At 42.9% G+C, this 26116-nt stretch overlaps 2 protein-coding genes across 3 annotated transcripts in view; one reads left to right on the plus strand and one right to left on the minus strand.

Annotated features, from left to right (window-relative positions):
* The window catches only part of LOC308080650 (growth/differentiation factor 11-like), a gene marked incomplete at both ends in the record, with an annotated part of 48156 nt that extends 24751 nt beyond the window's left edge, over positions 1 to 23405 (minus strand). Inside the window, one exon of the mRNA XM_080422568.1 lies at positions 22880 to 23405. Within this exon, the coding sequence (XP_080278694.1) occupies positions 22880 to 23405 (526 nt within the window). The remainder of the gene's footprint in view (positions 1 to 22879) is intronic.
* LOC308080678 (sphingolipid delta(4)-desaturase DES1-like) overlaps positions 1 to 26116 on the plus strand; it is a 252203-nt gene that overhangs the window by 72013 nt on the left and 154074 nt on the right. The gene's annotated exons all lie outside the window — the stretch shown is intronic.

A 26116-nucleotide genomic window follows, 5' to 3' on the forward strand; every position in this document is an offset into this window, starting at 1 on the left:
ATTTTAACAATATGATGCAATCCATCTGGACTCTGTTTTAAATCTACAGTAGGAAGGAGAGCAGTTCAATTTCCTCCAACTATAACCATGTGAATTTGTGTTCATTTTCTGAAGTGGCATTAAAGCGGCACCATGTAACTTTTCTTTCATGAATAAAATGTAATTTTGTCCAATCTGTATGGAAGAGTATGTTAATACAATATAACTTATACAATCTGTATGGTAGAGTATGTTAATACAATATAACTTATACAATCTGTATGGTAGAGTATGTTAATACAATAACTTATACAATCTGTATGGTAGAGTATGTTAATACAATATAACTTATATAATTGGGGTGGTTGCATTTTGTCTCCCTGCTCTTCTATTGAGACATTTAGATGGTGTCAAAGGTCAGGTCTCACCTAGACACAGGTTCTGACACAAATTTAGACCTGATGGTCATGATTTAATTTATCCCCTGAGCAAGCAGGCAGGCTCTGTTAGCTCAATGATAAAAATGTCAGCACTTGCGCAGGAAACCGGGTTCAAATCCAGGGTAGAAGGGGAAAGTTACATAGTGCAGCTTTAAAGCTATAAATCTGTAAGTTTTATGTCCTCACTCCCGACAGAGAGGTGTTTGCTACCGTAACACCTGGGATTCGATACCCTTCTCTCCCATGTTGGAAACCAAACTTCCACCACTAGATCAAGAGATATTGGGCTTATGAGCTTCAGGCAGGGCTTTTTGTCAACCAGTAGGTGTCCTACCAGACACCAGGGTCTAAATGTCTCAATAGAAGAGTAGGGAGACCCACCTCCAACCACTGTAGATGTACTAACATACACTCTAGCACATAGATTCGTGATTGGCCAGTCTTCGCTTTGACTGGCATTTCTGCCTTGATGCCTTGGCTAACGCCAGGATGAAACATGTACAGTATACGTAACTTTATAATTTTTGGGGACATAATATAATATGCTATATAGTTGCAAAGAAGTTACATGGAGCTGCTTTGACATAATGTTGTATTCATTAAAATAGGAAGATCTGGAGGCTTACACCCCTGCCCGACCACTTCGGTCTGCCGCCTCGGGGTGACTGGTTTCCCTGTTTTTTCTGTTCTGGCCTCACAGTGGTGGAATGAACTCCCCACTGATGTCAGGACAGCAGAGTCACTGCCCATCTTTCGCCGCAGGCTGAAAACCCACCTCTTCAGGAAACACTTCCCTGACCCTTCCTCTTAGCCTTGCCTACTTGTTGTCAATTATTTGTTCGAGCTTGTTGGCAATTATTTGTACGAGCTCTTGTTGTATTGGATCTTTCTGACTATTTGATACACTTATTTGTTTTAGCTCTTGCTCATTTGATTTGATTTTCCTATTTGTCTCATCTGTTTAAGAAAGTATGTAGCTGATATATTGCACTTTTACCTTAGCGCTAGGTTATACTCTTAGTTGCTTGTTTTAGAAGAGAATGCACTTAAGACTTCTGGTGATTAGTAGTTTTCTTGCCTACCTATGTTGAATACACTTATTGTAAGTCGCTTTGGATAAAAGCGTCTGCTAAATGACTGTAATGTAATGTAATGTAAGTTAAGAGAATTGATTGAGTTGAGCTTTGTTGACATTGCGAAGACAAATGAAAAGTGTGAAAGTGTTGAAACTCTGGTGGGTTCTGTAAAGAATCCTTCTGGCTGTTAGGTGCACCTTACGAACCTGGGGTCAAGAAGACCTAAATTGATCATCACGAATTCAGTAGAATAATCTTCTTTTCTGCACATTTCAACATGCTATCTGAAACTGATCTGAAACTGAAACGTAGGGCATTCCAAAATGTGGAATGTCCTACCAACAGCCATCGAAAAGTGTACGTGACTCCCTCCCCTCCTTCTAAACCACCATCAAAGAGCACCTGTCTCTTTATATGCAGCGGCGGACTGGCCATTTGGCGTACCGGGCAAATGCCCGGTGGACCGCTGGGCCAGTGGGCCGCTGGGCCAGTGGGCCGCTGGGCAATTATTATTATTATTATTTATTTATTTTTATATTTTCGCTCCCGTTTTAGGATTATTACGGTCATTTCCGAGTCGCGCGGCCGAATTATTAGTTACGTTAATGTTTGGGCTGGGATGCTTTCCAGCAGGGGCCTCAGTGCGGCTGCAGAGTTCATGTGCAGGGCTGGGCTGAAACAGTGAAACGCCCCCCCCCCCCCCCCCCGTTGACAACCCCCCCCCCCCCCGTTGACAAAACGGCCCAGGGGATGGTGGGCCGGTCCGGACCAAAATGCCAGGGCTGAATTTTGGTCCCAGTCCGGCCCTGTTTATATGTCTTGATAAATGAATACAAAGGACCACAATGGAAACAAGCCCTCAGGGCTTTTTGTGTTATTGCATAACTGTACCTCTGTACTTTTTGCATACTGTTATAAAGTATTCAATAAATCAATGTGCATGAACCACTAGTAGTCTGAGGAACTGGTTGGAATAACGTGTTCCTTCCACGCGCTACGTCTAACCAGGGAAACACCCCCTGTCAGGTGATAAGAAGCGGCCTGCTCACTCCTCATGCATTGAAGGAGGCATGGGATCGGCTCTAGGCTCTCCCTAGGCTGGCAGAGGGAGTGTAGCGCCCAGGATTACTTCGATAATTGGCACTGGGTGAAAAAATGGGTTACAAAAATCGTAAGTGTGATTCTTTTTTACATTAGTTCTGACTATAAATTAGATTGCTTGAGAAAATGGCTTCAGTCAAGAGGCAAAAATTGAATCCAGAGAGTGACATGGAGATGAAAAGATGCTGGACAAAGGAAGAAGACCACAGATAAAGTACAGCTTATAATAATTGTGTCCCCTTTAGTTGTAAATGTATTTTGCCAAGAACATTTGCACATACCAGGAATTTATCCTCTGCATTTACCCATCGTAACTATCAGGAGCAGTGATTTAACTCATCCTAACTATTAGATCCTAACTATTAGGAGCAGTGGGCTCTCTAGACCATTATTGAATACTTTTTACTGTACAGGTTAAAAACTACAGAAGGGTAAAGATTTACCTTACAGTACAGGGTGACGTAAGCAACGCAGCTGCAGCTAATAAAATGAATAATGGGTGTGTTAAATTTAGGCTGTGCCAATGTGCGAGCATTGACAACAGTGTTGACTACTGTTAATGCTTGCACATTGGCACAGCTGCAGCTGCATTGCTTAAGTTTTCAAACCTTTTCGTGCCAAGGACCCCCAAATTGATACGTATGTGGTCGCGGACCCCCACCTGAAAATATGTTGTGCCAGGGACCCCCCAGACGCAAAGACGTGTGTTAAAATGTTTTAAAGATATGCACACATTTTCAAGATTAAAAACAAATAGCAGATTTACAAGCTCATAGCGCGGTACTCGCGCTATGAGCTTGTATATCTGCTATTTTTGAATAGCCAAAGTATAAACTATGGATAAAGGGGTTAAAGTGATTGTGACGCTATATCAACACATTTTGCCGGGGACCCCCTGGTACCCCCTCAAGGACCCCTGGGGGTCCCCGGACCCCACTTTGAGAACCAATGGCTTACAGGACAGTGTACTTCTGTAGTTAAGTGAGTGACACCCACAGCCACAACACTAGAGGGAGCAACCGCACGATCTGGTACTATACCCAATTTTAGAACAAACGTGGGAAAATTCTCATTCTACAAAATGTGGCATGTCCCGACACCATCCATTAAAACATGTGAATCACTGGTCCTTGGCACGTGCTGGTTACATTTCTGACTAAAAAAGTATCCAATCAGTCAATCAATCAATTAACCTGTACAGGAAAACAAACGACTAAATCAGCCTAAGATGTCATGCATGAAGCACCTCTGACACCTCTAGCAGCCAGAGAGACTCAAGGAAATGTCAACAACACTGAGCCAGGCGGAGGGAATGAACCAGGGACCTTCCAATCCCCTGACGGTCGGTCGGTCGCTCTACCTCCTGAGCCACATGCCGCCCCCCACCTCCTGAGCCACATGCCGGCCCGCATGATGACATGTCCTGACGTTTAGGGTGCTGTCCTGCAGCCTGTGAATGATCCCAGGATCACCGAAGAAGAGTACACCCAGAAATCACGTGATCACAACAAAATGAAGCTGGTTTCGTGTAGTGTTATAGGATTTATAAAAGTCCCCTTTTCTCTGCTTTCTGTTGTTCTTGGCGAAAACAAGCCACATTCGACTGGCCTAGCTATGAAATGGATTACCACGACAGGACAACAAAAAGATTCAGATTCTACGAGACCCCCGTGCGTGTAATGAGGCGATCGCCGTGACGACGGTGATCACGAAAAATATTCCATGGTTTTTGCTGGCAGTGGGGTAACACTCTTACGCTATTTACTCTGGCAGTTAAAGAAAGAGTTAATAATGAGTGTGTTAGATTTTCATAGACCAGACTAGAGCCAAGGGCATGGCCAATGTGCAAGCATGATAGACAGTATTGACCCTTTGTATAGAACTGTACTTTCTGTATTTTTTTTAACAAAATATATATATATTTTTTTTTATTATCCCACGATTTTTTCACCCAGTGCCAATTGCCAAAGCTGTAATCCTGGGCGCTACTCTCCCTCTGCCAGCCTGGGGAGAGCCCCGAACTGAGCTCATGCTTCCTTCAATGCATGAGGAGTTAGCCGGCCGCTTCTTATCACCTGACAGGGGGGAGTTTCCCCGGTAGGACGTAGCGCGTGGAAGGAACACGTTATTCCAACCAGTTCCTTTCCCCTCCATCAGGCGCCCCGGCTGACCAGGGGGAGGCAGTATAGAGACCAGGATCCAAGGGTTTTATGCCCCTTTAAGCGACTTGAACTTGGAGGGGACGAGGTCGAGGAACTCCGTCTGGTGGAGTCTCAATGAGCATATATTGAATATTGAAATTCACTTATCTCCTCTCGAGCAAGAGACAGTTACATTCACTCACCAACCTTGACACAAAATATAGCACCATATACTTCAATATAAGCTCTTCACACGACATGGGAACGTGATAAAAACAAAACCTGTTCTGTTCTGTATATATTTCTGCATCGTAAACAATAACATAATAACAAAGGACTCCATTAGACCACTACATACCTAATGTTAAAGTAATACTAGGTAACGTTTTCAACAAAACTAAAGTTAAATTGTATATCTTTTGTGAGTGGCAAAAGTTTCACAACACCCACTCCATGAATTTCACCCCCGGAAGCCTTTTATTTATATATTTTCTATTGAACGTGGACGGGGGGACTTTCCCGGGAAAATGACGTTCCTGGCCAACGTCATGACGTCGTGGCCGACGTCCTGGCCGACGTCCTGGCCGACGTCATGACGTCGGCCAGGAACTACCGCAACGGTTTCCTGTTTGGCCAGGAACTACCGCGCTAATAACAAAAAGGAACCTCACGCTGATTTTAAGAGAATGTAGGATTGGAAGATCGAAAAAGAACAGAAAAAGAAAGCACAGCTCATGGTAACTAATGCTCCACTGGCTAAGAGAAACGATCCGTAGATAGTATAAAACAATTAAAAGATCGCTTTTTTAAACGCTTCCGGCTTCCGGTGAAAACGAATGGAATTCTGGGTAATCGAGGACTACGGAAATTGTATGCAGTGACGGTAGTGACCAGCAGAGGTTGCTAAAAATCGTTATTTGTGATTCTGCATTGTACAACTTTAACTAACAAACTAAATGCTTATTAAACGTACAACATTTCATCACCATTGGCACTGGTCAGTTTATTGTTAATTGTTCAGAAGCCGACACGGTGAGAACTTACTCGTCTCTTTTCTCGAGAAAACAGTAGCAGCTCATAACCTTAGTGCAACGTTTGCATTCCGGTGTAGTAGTAGTTGTCATAATGGGAAATATATAAATTGATTTAGTATCACAAGGTTTGCACACAAAAAATCCCTGCCTACATGGGCATGAATGTAAGACAACCTCACATTCATGAATGTAAGACAACCACTAGAACATTGTTCACGTCATCTTTACTTTCATAAAGGCATTTTGACACGTAGAAGATTAATTGCCTACAACTTTTTATTGATAATTGTTATATTCATTAGGCAGGCATGACTAAATGACAGAACCTTTGTAATGCGTTATATGAAGCTTACGTGTAAAGTTCAATAAAGATCTTTCCTCTCACGCTAGCTTTAATTGTACTTCATTCTTTTCTGGGTATTTCAACCACGTCACTTCCTCATTCCCACGCTGTCAAAGCCTTTCATTCACAATTCTAAACGTGTACTGTACTCTATAAGCCAATCGGATTATTTATATTTGAAGTCAGCCAATCAGGCGATGGGGTTCCTGTTTTACAAATATCAGTGCCTCTCAACCGGTCATCCTCTTTTCAGACCAAAGTGTTGAGAATCCCACCTCAGAGTCCTGCCCAGTCCTGCCCAAGCTCCACCTTGCAAGGTCTCCATTGTCCAGGACTTCAGTAGGAAGGAGGTCTGGACTATTGTAATTCCTTGTTTACTACCCTGAGTCTCTCCTCGATACACCCCGCCTCCAGCTGGTGCAGAATGCGGCTGCTAGACTTTTATCTAATACATGTAGAAGGTCACATATCACACCTGTGCTTGCTTCATTACATTGGCTACCAATTGACTGAAGAATAAAATATTCTACAAATTAAAATATTTTAATCGCCTATAAAGCTCTACACGGGCTGGCCCCAAATTATTTAACCGAACTACTGCGCCCCAAGGTCAATGTGAGATTGAAATGCCCATGGCAACACTTTGTATTATGAACGGCAACATGTTTATTTCTCTTTCACTCATTTTGCTATCAATCATTTTCAGGGTGCATGACCTACTGTACAACAAGCCACTCACGCTGGTCAAGACCTGGCCGTGATCGTTGTGATTGGTCGAAATAGATTGTTTCCGGGGGACAGAAGAAGTTCCGCCCCTATAGACACTCTCTGCTTTAGGTCGTGACCAGGCTTTTCTCTTCGCAGATGAGTAAGGCTGGGAACGAGTTATAAAACAGTTATTAATACAAACCACTGCTGCGTCCTCGACCTGGCAAGCCATACCGGAGTATCATGAGCTACAACAAGAGACTGTGGCAGAGTTTTTATCTAGGAGCTGTCAGGCTGCTGAACAAAACCTAAGACTGTCGCCTGTGCTTAACTGATTTGCACTATACTGATGCACTTTTAATGTGTTTAGGACCTCCTTTAGGACTTCTAAGCACTACATGTGATTTAGGACCTCTTTAAATGACAAGATACTGATGTTAACATGCTGCTTTCTCAGGCTTATTGTGCTCATTCTGTTTTCCATAATTTACTGCTAATCCTTTTCTTTTGCTCCTTGAGTTGCAAACGTGAAAGCCTGCATACACAAGAGTTTCACCTCACTGTTACCTTTAATTGTGTTGTGACAATAAAGTTGATTGATTGATTGACAATGTGTGTTAGCATAAAACACCTTACTGTGAGAACCTGGTCATTGGTGACATACCGGTCAGCTTTTGTTAGGAACTGCACCTGCCCCCGATTCATTACTTATCCCATTGCATGTAGCACTTAGGCAACCCTGATGCCTTGATCATTTGAAAATATATTTAGAATATTTTATATATACATATCAGGGATGCACAGATATGGAAATTCTTGGCCGATACCGATACAGATGTTTAAAATACAAAGTTAGCCGATAGACGATACTGATACCGGGAAACAAATAAATCTTCATTATAAGAAATAACTGTTCAGAATCTGCAGAAACACAACATAATTGCCTTGATGCAACTAACATTAACGAGTGTCAATGAGCGTCAGCTGGACAGTGACACACACACACCTCAGCTGTGCTGAACTGAAAGTGACTGGAGTTAGTTAAAAAAAGCCCTTGAATATGACATGATAATGTTTACTGTGATTATGGTAAGCTTACATTTCATATCACAATCACCATAGAGTAAAAACTCTTCGATACCGATATTGACCGATAATGGCAAATATTGTCCGATACCGATATGTGGCCGATATATCGGTGCATCCCTAATATATATATATATATATATGTGTGTGTATAAATATATATATATATATATATATATATATATATATATATATATATATATATATATATTGAAGTAAAAAATATGTTTACCAACATAAATAGAAATGGTTTCACACAAAGCATGTATGGCTGTTGTGTCAGAGAGCATACAGCAACAAAGCAAAGGCAACATTACTGTACGTGCAGCAAGCTCCCAGCTAGTTGAAATAATCCAATTACACCAATTCAACAAAACCTCAACAAGCATGTCATTGTAATATCTAGCTGCAACTCTCTCCCATGTGCCAGTTATCAAGCTGGCACATGCTGGAAAATAAATCTGGAAAAATCAGGAAAAAAATCAAACCATCACTTTTGCTGAAGATTTCACCTCAAAACACTTAACCACCTTATACAGTATATACTAAGTAAACTAATACTTAAGTTGACTGAGATTGGCTTGATATTTGGTCCGCTTTTTCCCCCCCTCTACACCAAATCCCTTTGCCAAAAACTAACAATCTACAAGCTCACAATGTGCCACTTTGCGATGTGTTTTGAGCTTGTAGATCTGCTATGCCGAATGTTCACCGGCTGCCCTAGTTCACCCACAGAATAGGGATGCTAGGGATGTGGTTCATCTGCTTGCCTTATGTTTTACCCAAGTTTGCCAGAACAGCTGGCCAGGTTCATGACCGTCATTGCTATTTTCAGCGTGTGTCCTTGATGGTATACAGTACTGTATATGGCTACTACACTTTGTCACTCGACACTGAAGTGCTCAAAACACATCCAACTAAAAGTATAAACACAGCTTCAGTCCGACTACAGCTTGTCAACCAGCACTGCCCTGTAGATTCCGTTGTACAACAAAAGTTTAAAATTGGGCAAAGTGTTTTATTAGACAAATTGATTTAGTTGATGATCAACAATCTATTAGCACTATTAACACCTGCTGCAACATCTCAACTAGCCTGGCCTGGCATTGGTCGGACCGATGGCGTGGATCCATGCATGTTGCCGGTTGTAAATGCAGCATGCATGGATCTGCGTCTGCGTTGTCGGTCTGGCGAGCGCTAGGCTAACCCTAACCCCCTAATTAGCACTGTATCTAACTACCCCCAAGAGACAGTGGGGGCAGGAGCATGCCACTTTGACACAGGCCGGGGTCTGATCAGCCTCGGTCGGGTCGCCTGGAGGAGGGTGTCTGTTGCAAGACCCCGAAACACCCAGTGACTCCAGGTAACAACACTGATGATGTGTCCAAGTGCATCAGTCGATTGTTTTATTGACTTAGAATTGTCTTTCATATCAATTTGTTATATAAAAAGTAAAAAAATAAAAACAGAATTTGATCAATCGAAAAATTCATCAATGGAATAATATAAATGATTGATGATGTCGCTCAGGTGGTGCAGTGGTAAAGTACCTGCCCACCACTGTGGGGTCTAGGGGTTAGAAATCCACAGTGATGCATCTGGCTTGGCCAAGCGTCTTTGACTTAATAGCACCCCCCCCCCCATCCTTACGGGGTGGGGGGGGGCACCTGTCAGTGCGGAACGTTTACCGGGAAGAGTAGGATGATAGAAGTGCTACGCCCTCCCAATGGGGCTCGTCCCTGGCGAGCCAGTAGGATACAACAGTATTATGTCCTCCCGGTAGGGGCTCCTCACTGGCAGGTGAGCCAGTAGGATACAACAGTATTATGTCCTCCCGGTAGGGGCTCCTCACTGGCAGGTGAGCCAGTAGGGTACAGCAGCAGTGGCAAGTAGTGGGAGGAATGTATTGGCATAACGACTAAATTGGAGAAAAGAAAGGGGTAAAACTAAAAAGAGAGAAAAGGATAAATGGTTGCAGCCCCTACACCACAGTTTTTATGAAGCCATTTCAGTCTTCCAGCTCAACTCCACTCCACATGGTCTTACTCTGCAGTAGGACCCCCCCCCCCCTCAATATAGCTGGTCATCATAGCGATGTCCAACCCACTGCGTTCTCATTCCCCCCAGATTCTGCACAAACATGGGGATGAATTCATTCTACTATTATTCCATTGAAATGTGGAATGCCCAACCACCAGCCAGCAAAAAGTGTGACTCCCTGCTCTCCTTCAAAACCAATATAAAAGAGCACCCGTCTGTAATTTACAACTGGACCTAGACAAGTCTTATAGCTTACCAAAATAAATGACCCGCCACTGTTTTTCTGTAAATATACTTTTACTGCTCCTAGTATTGATCTCATGTGTAGTAGTTGTGTAGCCTATGTCTTTACATGTCTTGATTAATTGAATACAGGGGACCACAATGGAAACAAGCCCTCAGGGCTTTTTGTGTTATCCTTTTAGCATTATTGTATAAACTGTACCTTTTTGCAAACTGTTAATGAAGTATTCAATCAATCAACAAGTGTTAAACAATGCTAAAGTTAAAGCTACATAATGCTAAAGCTAATGCTTTCTGGAAACAATCTCCTATTTCAACTGTACAATTCATCAAAAAGAGTTTCTGACAACAGTTTAGGTGTGCACAATATTGATTCATTTCACATTTACAATGTATAGTTTAAATGTAGTTTTCGGGAGCTTCCTCCTTGCACTTTAGGGGAGTTACGACGTGAAGCAATGACCCAATGATGGTATAGCGACGATTCTCTCTGTCCGATCAGTAAAGCTGTAGTTTCAAGTCACCTTTTGGTTTGGCCTCAGCTCTCTTGGAACCTCAACTGAGGTGATATTAAAAAAAAGTGGCAGGTAGTTTTTACTAGTAAAAAAACAAAACCGTTCAGCCACTATACCATGCAGTTGAAAAGCACCATCATTTCACTCTGTGTTTATAGCCAGCATGTTGTTTTCAAGGCAAAGGAGAGTTCATGTCTGTGTCACGGTACAAATTACTTTGCCAAACTAATGGGGGGGTAATTAGCCCGTGCCAGTAGGCCTATACTGTTCCCGATTCGGCTACAATGGGAAAACATGGCTCAGGCTAAACAAGCTATTTAAACTGTTGTTTCATCCGCGTGTCTTAAATGTTACTTTCCGATAATTTTGCAAACATCTGTAGGTGTCTCGGACTACCTTTACTTTTTGCATACGATGTTGCGAAAAGGGTGATCTTCACTGACTGCCGGACTTAACCTCTGCCGGGACCCTATGCAGTGAGGTTCCAAACGGGGCTAAGAGCCTAGAGGTAATATGTTATAGTATATATTCATGGGCATATTGTATTGTATATCGTTTTTCTGTCGGGTGGGAACCTCATTATGCCCAAAACTGTTACTTTTCAGGATTCAAATTCAAAAACAGCAAAAGTAGCAGATCGAAAAGCTCGATACGTGTCGCTTCGCGCTGTGTTTCGGCTAGATCTGCTACTTTTGATGCTTCTGTGTGACGCTGTAGTATGATCAAGTAGGGTGTTAATTTACGAAAAAACACAAAAAGTTAGAACATGGACATAAGAGGTTTCTGCCCGACAACAACGATATGTAAATTTGATCTTGATACGACTGACCTGTTAATTTGCAACAGGTATGTTAGTATATAATCACATGAAAAGCTGCCGAAATAAGTCCTTCAAACGGGAGTGTTAGTTGGTGCGTTTGCCTCTTTTGTCGGACGTTGTATACGCTATCGACTAAAGCTTTCTCTCTTCAACGTGGCCAGTATCTGATTTCCTCTTCCGACTCAAATCGCTGAGTTCTGTATTTCCCCCCGCCCTTATACTCTGCTTTATCACATCACATTATAACATGAATCAAATTTCGTCTTTTGTCCCTCAAGAACATTTAGACCTTTTATGGACAACGTGCTTCTTTCCATTATAATGAACTTCCTGAGCTGCACGGGCAGGTGAAAATGCAACCACAGGCACATGCTCTCATCGCTACTTAAAAAGAGGCTAATTAAATTTTCATGTGGATGATCATGAGGTAATCCACTGTTAACTGCATCTTCTCCAACGCAGCCGTGGCCTGGTGGGATCCGGCATTGTGCCCATGCAGCATTTCCTCTGCTTTAACCCATTAGCACCGGGAAAGCATCCGTGTCCATTTTACATTATAGAGAGAGAGAGAGAGAGAGAGAGAGAGAGAGAGAGAGATAGCAACATAAGAACATTTTTTGAAAACCTTTCAGAAAACTCTTAGGATTTAGAACAGTAGTTCTCAAATATAGCAGATGTACAAGCTCACAGCGCGTCACTTCGTGCCATGCTGCGAACTTGTACATCTGCTATTTATTTTTATTTATTTTTTTAAATCTTGAATAATTTAGATTTTTTTTTTTACACAAATCTTCTCTTCTGGGGGTCCCTGGCACGAAACATTTTCAGATGGGGGGGGGGGGGGTCCGCGGCCAAATACATATCAATTTGGGGGTCCTTCTTTGGCACGAACAAGTTTGAGAACCACTGATTTAGAGAGCATTTTGTAGAATCAGCCTCGGGTCTTAATGAGTTAAATGCCTTTTAGGATTAATGGACTGTTCCATAAAAAGATGCACATCTCCTCTCTCCCTCAACACACACACACACACACACACACACACACACACACACACACACACACACACACACACACACACACACACACACACACACACACACACACACACACACACACACACACACGGATAATAATCCCTTCAATGATCTCCATTTTATCTTTTCTCTCTCTTCTTCTTCCCCTCCTCACTCATGTTCCTACAAGGGCTTAATTACTGGTGTGAAGTAATTATTTCCTTTATTAGCGAGACGTTGACATCTGTTTCAGGCCTTTTTAAGTGTTCCTATAAAATCCTTCCATGATTTCTGTCCCTTTAGGATGGAACTGGGCTGCTTGTAGAGCTCCCTGTGGACCAACCTCCTCCTTCGCCCCCCTCCACCCCAGAGCCCACCCCCCCCTCCCCCCACCCCACAGCCCACCCCTCTGCCCACTGCAGAGACCAGTGGTGGAAAAAGTACTCAAATGTTTCACTTAAGTAAAAGTATCAATACTGCAATGTAGAAATACTCTGTTACAAGAAAAAGTCCGGGATTCAAAATGTACTTGAGTAAAAGTAAATCAATTTTTGGTATCAAAATGTACTTAAAGTACAAAAGTAAAAGTACTAAAATGTTTGAAAATAGCAGATCTACAAGCAGATCTACAAGCAGATCTACAAGCTCACAGCGCGTCGCGATGCCACACGTTGTGAGCTTGTAGATCTGCTATTTTCAAACAGCCTAGGTATAAAATAGGGCTAAAGTGGTTAATGAATGTCTTAGAATGTAATAATTTATGTCTGCAAACAAAGTAACTATAGTGACTAAAGTTTTCAAATAATTGTAGTGGAGTAAAAGTACAATATTTGCCTCTGGGATGTAGTGGAGTGAACATGTACTACACCAGTGTATATCAACCCTGGCAAACGTCCCAATTTTGGGCCGGGGCTACTGCTGAGGTGTGCCGCGCCGTTTGAAGAAGGTTTGAAAAAATATAATTTTGAAAAAAAAAAAAAAAAACTTTTTTTTTTTTTTTTTACATTAATAATAATCAGGCATGCAAACAGCCCCGAGGTGAAAAGGGTGACAACATGCTGTTTTTTTTTCGGGTCAGGTGTCACACTATTGCCCTATTTGGATTCAAAAGGCTAGTGGAAGCTGAAAAGCTACAAGTTTGCATGTCTGACAAGCTACAAGTTTGCATCGTTTCGTGAAATTAGTGTATCGGCACACCCCTAGTGTGTGTGTATATATATATATACCGTATATATATATATATCATTAAATATATATATATACCGTATATCTAGGTGTGCCCTGGGATCTTTTGGGTATGCCAGGTGTGCCTTGGCACAAAAAAGGTTGATATACACTGTACTACACTACTTTACACCAGTGCCCACAGCGACACACCTCCAACTCTGTCACAGTCCTTGGAATTCGTTTTCGCGGGCACTGACAATCCGCCCCCCCCCCCTCACCCACCCATCCACCCACTCAGCAATCAGGTGTTCTTTACTACTTTATCATTTTTTCATTTATTTTTTTTCATTTCATTTTTGTTTTTTTTGTTTCTTCTTTTTGTCAAAGAGCAACAATAATGCTCTTTGGCTGGTGCAGCATGTGTGGGCAAGAATTTAAAAAATGTGAGAATGTTTTAACAAATTTCGAAAAGATCAAAAACAGCAGATCTATAAGCTCACAATGTGTAGTCTAGTGATGCGTCATGCTGTGAGCTTGTAGATCGGCTATATATGCGATATAGTCATACGTAACGTGGTATACGTAGTTTATATATAGGGATTAAGTGGTGCAATAGATTCTAAAAAGCTGAACCGTTCACAAAACATCCCGAAAAAGGAGAGCAAGAAGAACAAGTGTCACATGGGAGAGAGCGTGGGAATAAAGGAAGGAGGGTGGAGGAGAGAGATTCCTAAGGTCCCGGGGAAATTTTGTCCCTGTATTAATAGACTTGGGTTCCCTTTGAAATTTTATTAGCCATAAAGTTGGCAGCGTGTTGTGCAATTTCTACAGTCGCGCCAGTTTCTTAAGTTCTTCTTGAAACAAACCTGGCAACACTGTGGCTAAGGCCGGTCAAACAATGGCCGTCGCCTAAAAGTTTAGCTTTGCCTCGAGGTTTCCCTTCAATTGATGATTGAAGGGCGCCCAAGCAGGGAGAAGCAGGTGTCAACGTCAAACAGAGGACCTCCATGGAATGAATCAATCCTATAAAAACCACACATAGTCTTCAACTTCCAGGCAGCAAACAGAAAGACCGGTGGCTTGAAGACACAGTGCTGTCTTCTGCCTGGCCTGTCCTTTTAGCGCTCGACCTCTTAATTTTTATGGTTCCTGCGCCTTCAGGAAATGACCCTTTTATAGGGTCAACACTATAAAAGACTTGTTTTTTGGGGTGGGAGTGGTTCGAGAGAGAGAGAGAGAGAGAGAGAGAGAGAGAGAGAGGGAGAGAGAGAGAGAGAGGGAGAGAGTGTGTGTGCATTTGTGTGTGTGTGTGTGTGTGTGTGTGTGTGTGTGTGTGTGTGTGTGTGTGTGTGTGTGTGTGTGTGTGTGTGTGCGTGTGTGTGTGCGTGTGTGCGTGTGTGCGTGTGTGCGTGTGTGTGTGTGTGTGTGTGTGGGTGGGTGGGTGGGTGGGTGTGGGTGTGGGTGTGGGTGGTGGGGGTAATAGTGTTCAAGTTACTACCGGTTGGTCTTTGCTGCCAAAGAAAGAGACCCGATGAGGTTAATAGTCTCCTCTTCCAATATATCACGTAGCTGTGAACTCTGTGACCTTTTTTGTCAATAGGAGAACTTTTCTCCGGAGTGTGACTGTGTGTGTGTGTGTGTGTGTGTGTGTGTGTGTGTGTGTGTGTGTGTGTGTGTGTGTGTGTGTGTGTGTGTGTGTGTGTGTGTGTGTGTGTGTGTGTGTGTGTGTGTGTGTGTGTGTGTGTGTGTGTGTGTGTGTGTGTGAATATTCGTGTCTAAGTGCAGATGTTGACATGTGAGTCTACATTCATACGTGCGTTTGTGTGTGCAGGTCTATATACTCTATATTTAATCTATATATAATTGTGTGAGTTTTACACTTAGACATGCTTAATCAACAGCATTACGCTGAATTACATAGCAATGCCAACCTGCGAACGTGTATTACGATTAAACACTTAATCTTGGACAAAAACAAAAGTCGGTATAAAAAACATTCCAGTTGTTTAGGTTTAAATCAGTTGTTTCTCAAATTGAAAATGTAATTGGCCGTAGAATTGGCCGCACAAATAAGAGAAGATTTGTGTTACAAAATATCAGAATTATAAAAAATAAAAGAAGAATAGAAGAATAGCATATCTGACATGCTGTGAGCTCAGCTATTTTTGAATAGCTGAGGTACAAAATAGGTTTAAAGTAGTTTAACTTATTTTGATTTGACTACTAACTCATTTTGCTGGGGAACCTCTTTCAATCCACTGGTTTAAACAAGTCAGTGAAGCAACATAAGTAAGTATGTAGGTCGGCGCAGCTTATTATCTGCATCAGCCAAGAACGTGGGGGTCTATCCCCGTTACAATACACTAGACCCCAAGGAGATGGATTGCTGAGGTGGAGCGCCACACCTACCATCAGCTCCCACAACTGACCGCACGACTTGCCGTGCTGCTCATACGCTGAGTTGACACTGTGCCCGGGATTGAACCTATGACCCATGACCCCAACACAAAGCGCCGCATCATATACATCACAGACCGTCATCACGTCTTTACTTACAATAAGCGAGTGCTGCTCTCTGACACTGAGCTGTTAGAGAGCTGACAGTAGAACGTACCACGCAGAGTTGGTCATTTTACCACTTAAACGCTATATATACTTAGTGACAATGCCAAAGACTATAAAAATGGTACCCACTGCCTCCCTGCTTGGCACTCAGCATCACCATCAAAGGTTGGATTGGGGGTTAAAGGGATAGTTCACTCTATCGATTAGTCACATCATGGAGACCGGTGGGCAGCGGTTCCGGTAGGAGACACAAAGGAGAATCTTTCCTACCGGAACCGCTGCCGGTCATCAAATTATTGGCTTAGGAATGCGACAAAAACTAAAAAATATCCATGAATTCAAGTCTCCATGAGGTGACTACTCGATAGAAAAAAGGTCATTTTGAGGGTGAACTATCACTTTAAGTCCCTGCGAGATACTAGCATCACGGCCAAGGAGTGGTACTTGTACATCATGGCCAGGCGATGGATGTACTTCAAGCAGCCTCACGCTACAGAAACAGAGGTAAACTCCTGACCTCCTGACCTTTGGGGCCACAAACTCATGAACTGTTGGTTTGACCGCCGGGGTCCCCCAGGGCTCCATACTAGGTCTGTTAGTATTTCCCTCTACACCGAATCTCTTCGCCCCCAAAAAACAGTGGCTCTACAAGCTTGTAGATTGGCTGTTTTTGCCTGGAATAGAGACGCTATATACAGTATAAGGTTCAAGTGGTTTATGAATAACTTTAGCTGAGTTCTTTGCGGCACCAATGACAATGAATGAACCAAATGGAAATACTGATGTGGAGCTCCAACGTCTCTTTAAATGGCTTTTTGTTTCCTGTGTACCACCATGGTCCTGACTGTTGAGCAGTCATCTATCAGTTAGCCTTGATCTCCAGGCTTTTATTTTTTAGTTTTGCTCAAAAATAAAAGCCTGGACCAGCGAGTCGGTGTTCCGGGTATAGGAAGTGTTTCATTTCCCAAACCAACCAGAGCGCAGTGGGCGTCGCTCCAAATGTTGTGTTGACGGGGCGGGGGCTGACGGACAGATCGGTGAACCAATGGGATCAGGCGCATTCTCTCTCTGCTGATTTTAAACCCGCCCCTCTAGACACGAAAACAGGAAGGCTAGGGCAGCCTATCTATCAGTGGACTATAAGCCAGTGAGGGGGGGGGCAAAGATCACAGGCCTTGTCTGTTCGGAGGTAAAAAGGTTGGGAGAGACTGCTGTAAGCAACTCATGACTGGCTGACTGGAAGTGCTGGACATGAGTAGCTAAATTGCATTACTACGAAAGAGGGGGGGGGGGGAGAGAGAGAGAGAGAGAGAGAGAGAGAGAGGGAGAGAAGGAAAGACGAAAGGAGGCGGAGGTAATGGATGGATGGGAAAGGAAGGGTCTGTTCTAAGCACCATGGACAGGTGACAAATGAGGGTCCGTCAGGGTCAAATCCTCGACCCCACCTCAGGCAAGGCCAGGTCCGGCCCTGCACCAAAATACATGTGCACTGTGCACATACATACACGTGTGGACACACCCTCTTTACACGCACAGATGCACACATGCACGCACGCACACACACACACACGCACGCACGCACGCACGCGCACACACACACACACACACACACACACACACACACACACACACACACACACACACACACACACACACACACACACACAGCTCATGTTTAAAGGCCGATTGTGTGAGAAGAACTGCGTCTTGCTCCCTGACACTCACTCAAAATGCTGCACCACAAACTGACCTTTTATTTCAATAACACAAAGACAGCTGAAATGTTCCCCTTACATGACATGTTGTATGGAGGAGGGCTGTTTTAGCACACACTTAGAATCCTCAGTGTTAATCAAGCCATTTGCAACTCTTGAGAGTGTACAAAATAACACTAAGGATTTCAACGGTGTACATATAAAGTGCCGCACTACGATATAAATAGCTCCCACTTTTCCATGAAATTTCATAGTAATTAGAAACCAGGAAAGCATGGACTGTGTCAACCCCCACTGCGGCGCCCACGTACCTTGAGTGGAATACTAAGAAGCAAAGCACCACTGGCACGGGTCCAGTTGAGCATGTACCGTGTGAACCCACATGGCCCATCAAAGAGCAGCGCAGCACCACTGTGAAAAGGGTGATTGGGTTCGAGGTGCGTAGGGAGTTAAGTGTTTGAAGTCCTCCTTCTATCACAAGAGACCGAGGAGGCACTTTTTCTGTAATCCCACGGGATCGCTGCTATACGGCAGCAAGCAGCGCAGAGAGAGAGCTAAGGCCGCCATGGGGCAAAGAAAAGAGATGCAGTCGTTCTGTTTCTCGCAAACTCTTCTTCTTTTCCACGAGTACCGGGGTAGCGAGGGAACGCAGAGAGGGGAGGGAGGGTGGGAATACAGGCATTATAAAAGATGAGGGGGGGGGGGTGTGAAGCGCAAAGTACTGGGGCAGATTATAAAAAATGATAACTGATGCAGGGGGATGAGGTGAAGACAAGAGAAGATAGATCTTTTATATGGATCCCGAGGGGATCTACGTACTCAGGTGCCATAGTAGCACCGCAGTAGTACCGTATAGGAAACATAGATACATCATACAGGTGCTGCAAGTATAATAAGATAACGATTAACCACTGAAATCCTCTGTTCTGTACTTGGTGTGCTCCTTCTGTAGTGTACACCACATTTCTTCAATGAAAAACTGCAGATCTACAAGCTCACAACGCATTGCGACTCGACGCATTGTGAGCTTGTAGATCTGCTATTTTTTTTCTAATATTCCCCTCCAGAATAATGGAAGCTATACTCCAGCTCTCACTCAAGTGGTTCAAAATAAGTTAAATAATACAAAATAGAAGAACTTAAAGTCTGACCTGGCCCATCTGCACTCGGACTGACCGGGGTTATAGCATAAAGTATGAACTATTACTAGATATAAATGTAGGCATAAAGTATGAACTATTACTAGATATAAATGTAGGCATAAAGTATGAACTATTACTAGATATAAATGTAGGCATAAAGTATGAACTATTACTAGATATAAATGTAGGCATAAAGTATGAACTATTACTAGATATAATTAAATGTAGGCATACGTGGAGCAGAACAGAATAAATCCATGGGTCTGTCAACAACTTGTCAAGCTGCTGTCAAGCATTTTACTTTTACAGTGATGGTTTGTAATCATGTAAAACATTTACTCTCGGAGAAACACTTCACATGGTGCGTGTGTGCGTGCGCGCTCGCGCGTGTGTGCGTGTGCATGCGGGATTGCGCGTGCGTGTGCGTGTGCATGCGCGTGTGCGTGCGTGTGCATGTGCGCGCGCCTGTGTGTGTGTGTGTGTGTGTGTGTGTGTGTGTGTGTGTGTGTGTGTGTGTGTGTGTGTGTGTGTGTGTGTGTGTGTGTGTGTGTGTGTGTGTGTGTGTGTGTGTGTGTGTGTGTGTGTGTGTGTGTGTTTGTGTGTTGGGTGAGTGGCAGGGGAGCCTCATATCTATCCTGGCCTCCACAATTATGAATTACTTTCAACAACGTGTGTTGCGAGCTTGTAGATCTGCTATTTCCACAATTTTTTCAACATGGAAATGATGATTATGCTAAAATAATTGCAATTATCTCAAATAATTGTGATTACAGGCGATGATGTAACAGGCTAATCGTTGACAGGCCTAATCCTGGTATAAGGACAGGAGGACCAGCGGTGGTGTGTCGCAGCTTAAACGCTCCCCCGCCCCGGAGGTCAGTGTGTCATGCTCACAGGGACAGGAGTTCCAGCCTGTCATAATGTACACGTTAGATAATCCAACAGGGAATATGTTAATACAATGGAGTGGTGAGTGGTAACAGCTGTTTAATACAGTACTGGAGGGAATAGGAAAGAAGGAAAAAAAGAAATACATGACAGATGAAGAATGAACCAAGGAGTCTTCCACAGAGCCAGGGCACTCACTGCACAGTTAACTCTTAAAGTGTAAAAATTGAACTGTGGGTCTATTTTTCTTACCATGCCGTCTCAGTTCTGGGCATATCATTATAGACGTAAGTAAGTTTTAGAAATACATGACATGCTAAGCTCATTGAATCCCTACTAACTAGGCCAACAACATGAATTGGGGGAGTGCATACCTCAATAGATAGATCACAACTTTTTTATCGGTGAAGTGCAATCTTCAGAGAAACAAATCCTGTATTTGGCAATTGTAAGACAGGCTTGTGGTCATTTGTTTCTAATTGGGCCTCAATAGAAAGTATATTGAGAAGCCCCCCAAAAAAAACATTACAGCCTGCAATGATTATATGTTGGGTAAAAAATGCTGTGCTCCAATCAGTCTTACAAGAAAGAATTAAGTGGCAGCGTGCTGTAGGCTAATAATCGGTGTTAGATACATAAGCCTTTAACTGCATATTCTCTGAGACAAATAGATGAAGGTGGAATATAAAAACCTTTCTACAGAAACTAAAACAAACAATTGACGAACATGATCTATAAAACGTGTCACTGGGCTGCAATTAAAACCTGCCATTTTCAATCCAACTACCAGGCCAACCATTTTTGAAGTCTCTGACAACACATGATGTGAAAGTCGCGCACACACACGCACGCATGCGCGCGCGCACACACACACACACGCACGCACGCACACACACGCACACGCACACACAAGGCCTATCTTTGTTCACTCGTGAAAAACTCATTATTTGGAGGGTATTTCATTGGCCTTGTGCAGAATATATTACGTGTGTAAATGTTGTTGAACCACGCGATTCACCACTAAGAGGTCACACACTCCCCTCGACCCCGAGTGTTTCTGGGTCTTTGTGTACTCCGCAGTGAGAAGGGAGGAAAAAGCGAGCTGCGCCTATAAACTTCGCATTTAAAAGGCAAGTGCGGCCGCGGGGGGGCCGCGGGGGGGGCCGCTGCATGACGGAGACAATGGCAGCTTTTTTGACACACTTTTTCTCACTGCGATGAACAGCAGGGAACCCGGTAGAGCCTCCTATAAAGGGAGCGATAGAGCACAGCTGCTGGGGTTCAACAGCAATTTTATAAAATGCCTGTTTGGGCAGCCAGGCAGGCCTAGCTGGCACTTTATCTGTAGATTTATTATGTCCATATACAGATCTTACATGAAACTATTATAACCACTGGACAATCAAGTGCTTATAGTTATAGGGCATGATGACCAGAAGACAAAATGAATACATAATAGGGCCTATATAACATATAGGCTTTATATACAAGAGAAACATGTGACAGGGAAGCGACTTCGAACCAAACATTATCATTAGTGATTTAGGCTGTGATGATGCCCTTGACATTCAAAGGTCTGTCATTCATTCACACTGTGGGCTAAACGATGATGATGCCCACCTGGAACCCAAAGGTTTGACCACGGTGAAGCAGCTGTGAGCAGCACTAACAGCTGGGTTTGAGACTTTAAATGAGTGTTAATCGGTTAATTATAGCCTATTATACACTCTTAGTCCAACTGAAACTCCCAATCACATCACGCTCGTGTGCGGGCATAACGTGTGTGTGTGTGTGTGCGTGCGTGCACGGTGGCCTCAACAAACCTTGCATTGACCTAAACCCACCCCCACTAATAGGACTTTACCATAGAGCCTTGTCCTCAAAGCATCGTCATAATCATCATCCTCATCCTCATCACCACTCATCATCATCATCACTATCATTAGCACCAACATCATCATCCTCATCATCATCATCCTCATCATCATCATCATCATCATCATCACTATCATTACCACCGACATCATCATCATCCTCAGCATCAGCATCAGTGTGTGAAGACAATAGCACCTCTATTAATAGACTTAAAGACTTACGATCCTTTTTTATAGTGACAACAAACACTGATTATTATTGATTTATCAGTTTGACAACCTTATTGCTTAACCAGCCGACAGTGGCAGTTTTAGCAGTTTGGAAGTAGGTAGGCAGGCTATAAAGTAGGTCAATTATACTATTAGGACTATACCATATAATCCAAGCAGAATGAGGTTGGTTATGGTCACTGACTTAAATGAGGTTCTGGATGGAAACTTGACTTGGATGGATGTCTATAACTGCAGCCTCTCATTATTATGTCATACGTTGTCAGTCAGCCTGCACGTTCACACATAAAACAGTTGCTTTCTTTTCAAAGTGCAAATAGTTTATACAGTAGCAGTGGTTCTCAAAGTGGGGTCCGGGGACCCTCAGGGGTCCTTTGGAGGGGTTCCAGGGGGTCCCCAGCTAAAATGGTAGCCTTTTAACCTCTTTATCCATTTATATGTTGACTATTCAAAAATAGCAGATCTACAAGCTCACAGCGCGTCACTTCATGCCATGCTGCGATCTTGTAGATCTGCTATTTTTGAACATTTTCCAAAAAATCTAAATTTTTTGGGGGAGATTTTGAATCATTTTCATTTTTTTTTAACACAAATCTTCTCTTCTGGGAGTCCCGGCCACAAAACATTTTCAGATGGGGGGGTCCAGCTAAATACATATCAATTTGGGGGTCCCTTGACATTGACATGGAAAAAGTTTGAGAACCACTGTGGGCTATGTAATATATAACAGCCTATAATAAATAACAGCTCCACTCACGCTCTGAGGCCATGGTGATGACAGACTCCGTGGTGGCGTGGTACTCGTCCTCCTCCATGAACTCGTCCTGGGACGACGCGTCGCCCTGGAAGTCGTGGTGGTCCAGCAGCTGCTGCAGCGGCGGGGCTTTGGGCAGCAGCTGGTTGACCACCTCGCGGCTGATGTTGGGAGCCTGCTTCAGCCGCAGCTTGCTGAGGATCTGGGACTTGACGCTCTCCAGCCGCAGCAACTTGCTCTGCTCCCTCCACACGCAGGCGGAGCACTCCTCGTCCAGGATCGACGAGTGCAGCCCGAGGAGGAGCCCCGCGGCGTCCACCACGGACCCCGTGGGGTCGGCGGACCCCACGGGTCTGCTGCTGCTGCTGCTGGAGGAGCTGCCGGAACTGGAGGAGCTGCCGGAGCTGCTGGAGGAGCCGCTGGAGCTGCTGCTGCCGGCCGGAGGCAGCAGGAGGTTGGGCTCGTCGCTCCCAGACTGTCCCAAGGAGATCAGGACCGTTAAACACAGTAAAAAGTTGTACCTCGGCATGATGATGAGGATGAAGAAGAAGCGCTGGTTAGCGGCGGCGGCGGTGCAACTAAAAAGTTTCTCTTTGAGCTTTTTATCCGGTTATGAGCGTTGTCTTGTCTTTGAAGATGTTCTCCTTTTTTTATCCCACTAAAGGTAGGAAATCAGTGATATTCATTTATTCCAATTCCGGATCAACCCCTTTAGCAATAAATACAAGCAAAAAAAGTGCGTTCCTTCCAAATAAAGTCTCGGTAAAAGCCGGATGTTTTAGTATTTATTGAAAGTGACAAGTGATCTTGTCTAGATTAATGCATATATATCCCGCTGGTACATGTAATGATGGTGGGTTTGTTGTTGGTCCTTTTCTATCAGAGATAACAGTGTTTAGTCCATGTGAGAAGGAGGTGTGTGAGGGTATCAGGGAAGGTTCTGTCACTGAAAAATGTGCAAGTGCGTTGAAAAAGGGTCCTTTATATATCTGGTGGCCGGTGTGTCGTAATCCGTCTCCATTGGCTGCGATGCAACAAAAGGCTTTTAGGTCTGAGTGTCACTGAGTCAAGAAGACGGATAGGAGAGAGAGGAGGGATGGTGATATGGGAGAATCAACCTGATTACAGTATTACTGTAATAAGGTTTTATTGTAATTAAGGAATTATTTATTATTATTATTGTAAGTAAGGTATTATTTATTATTATTATTATTATTGTAATTAAGGTATTATTTATTATTATTATTGTAATTAAGGTATTATTTTATTGTAATTAAGGTATTATTATTACAGTATTACAGCATATTGAAGCAGAGGAAGGTGTAGTTTCCCAAACAAAAGGTAATGATGTTTCAAAAGACTTTCATGAATAGATTAAAAAAGAAAACATATATAAATTCCATAAATTAGAAAACAAATTGTTTAAGAAGTAGTGAAAATAGCAAATCTACAAGCTCACAACGAGGTGTGAAGCCACACATTGTGAGCTTGTAGATCTGCTATTTTCACTAGTTTGGGTACCGGGGCAAACCTATCATTTCTCATTTGGGTCTCGAGCTAAAACGTTTGGGAACCATTGCTGTATACAGTATACCTGTTTAATAAGCCTACCTTTAATATTAGCTGCAGAAACTTTTATGATATCGTAAATCAAACTCTATATACCATGGAACTGAAAAGTGGGCACCATCCATGCACCAAGCTGTTCCAGGATGCTACAAACTTTATGATGGTTTGATGATGATGGTCAGGCTATGGCTCTGTCTATTTCGACCCAAAATGTGATAGGCTTATTTTGGAATGCAAGTATTTCAAATTTGTCCTATTAATGAATAACTATTCTAAACCCATTAGGTGGATTTATTATCTTAGGTTGATTTTGTAACCAATTAACAAAAATCAGTCAAATTCAACATTAAAATAAAATAATATGTTGTTAATTAATTAATTGCATTAAACATAGTATGATTCAAATGTATGCATAAACAGCATTGGTTATTTTTAATATTCACCAGTTTTTGCTTAATATTGCTTTTAGTCATATAGGCTACTGTTACCTACAGCATCAGTAAGGGCACATTCCCAGTCAGTTTAAGAACTTCATATTTCCAAAATGCATGTACTCCTGTAAAACCATAACATTATATAGTTTTCATTGGTGTGATTATGCTTAATGACGTTTGTATGCTTCCTGGGATGAATTGTGAATGTAGAAATGTGAATGTAGAATTTGCACCACTTGAGTTAGCCATCAGTGTGACCAACTACCTACTGACATCTACTGGTGGGATAAAGAGTTGCAGCATCTCAGTGGCAGTAGACCCCCTTTCACATTAATGTTCAGGATTTTATTGAGTAATCATTGCTATCATTATCATGGTTATTTAGAATTATTTTCACCGTGCAGGATTTGATTCCCTCACAACTTTATTAAAAAGTAGTGAATTGAAACTTTGAAAAAAAAAAAAAAAAAAAAAAAAAAAAAAAAATATATATATATATATATATATATATATATAGAAAAAGTGCTCCTCGGAGCACAGGTCTCCGCCAGGTCAGAAAGGTTATTGTGGGCCAGCAATGTTCAGAATACGCCAATCTGGATGGAATATGAAAAATCAGACAGATCCGTCTTGATCACATGACTACAGAGATAATGTGTACCGATTTGCGTGATGTTTGGACAAAATCAGCCTCCTGGTGGCGCTATCACAGGACAATGTGAAAAGGGTGGCATTTCTTCCTCGGCCAAGTGGGAATGTGCATGCAAAGTTTCACGGCAATCAGTTCATGATTTGAGGCATTTGTTCAATGGGCCACTCCTGCAAACTTTTAGATGCCAATCTTAGCCAATCAGGATGGAATATGAAAAATCTGACAGATCCGTCTTGATCATAGGCTACTGTGTACCGATTGGCGTGATGTTTGGATAAAATCTGTAAGTATATATTTTTTGTTGCAAAAACAGTTTCACCTCGATCGGGATTCAGGCCAACGGGCCGTAGATTAAGGGCCGTTTCTCACTGGATCCGTTTTCATTGAAAACGTTTCCCAATTCGAATGCTGGCCTCAGTGGCCTGCATTCACATTGGGCATAGATCCTATCGCACCACAGAACACATGCATATACACCCCCGATCCTACAGGTGGCGGCATGCACATAGTGTTTCCCCTGTGGACACAGACGTCATCAACTATGCGACAATCTTTGTGCTGGTCTCGCACAAATCTGCGTTTAAA

Source organism: Gymnoscopelus braueri (assembly GCF_963280865.1).
Source record: "Gymnoscopelus braueri genome assembly, chromosome: 3".
NCBI classification, from domain to species: domain Eukaryota; kingdom Metazoa; phylum Chordata; class Actinopteri; order Myctophiformes; family Myctophidae; genus Gymnoscopelus; species Gymnoscopelus braueri.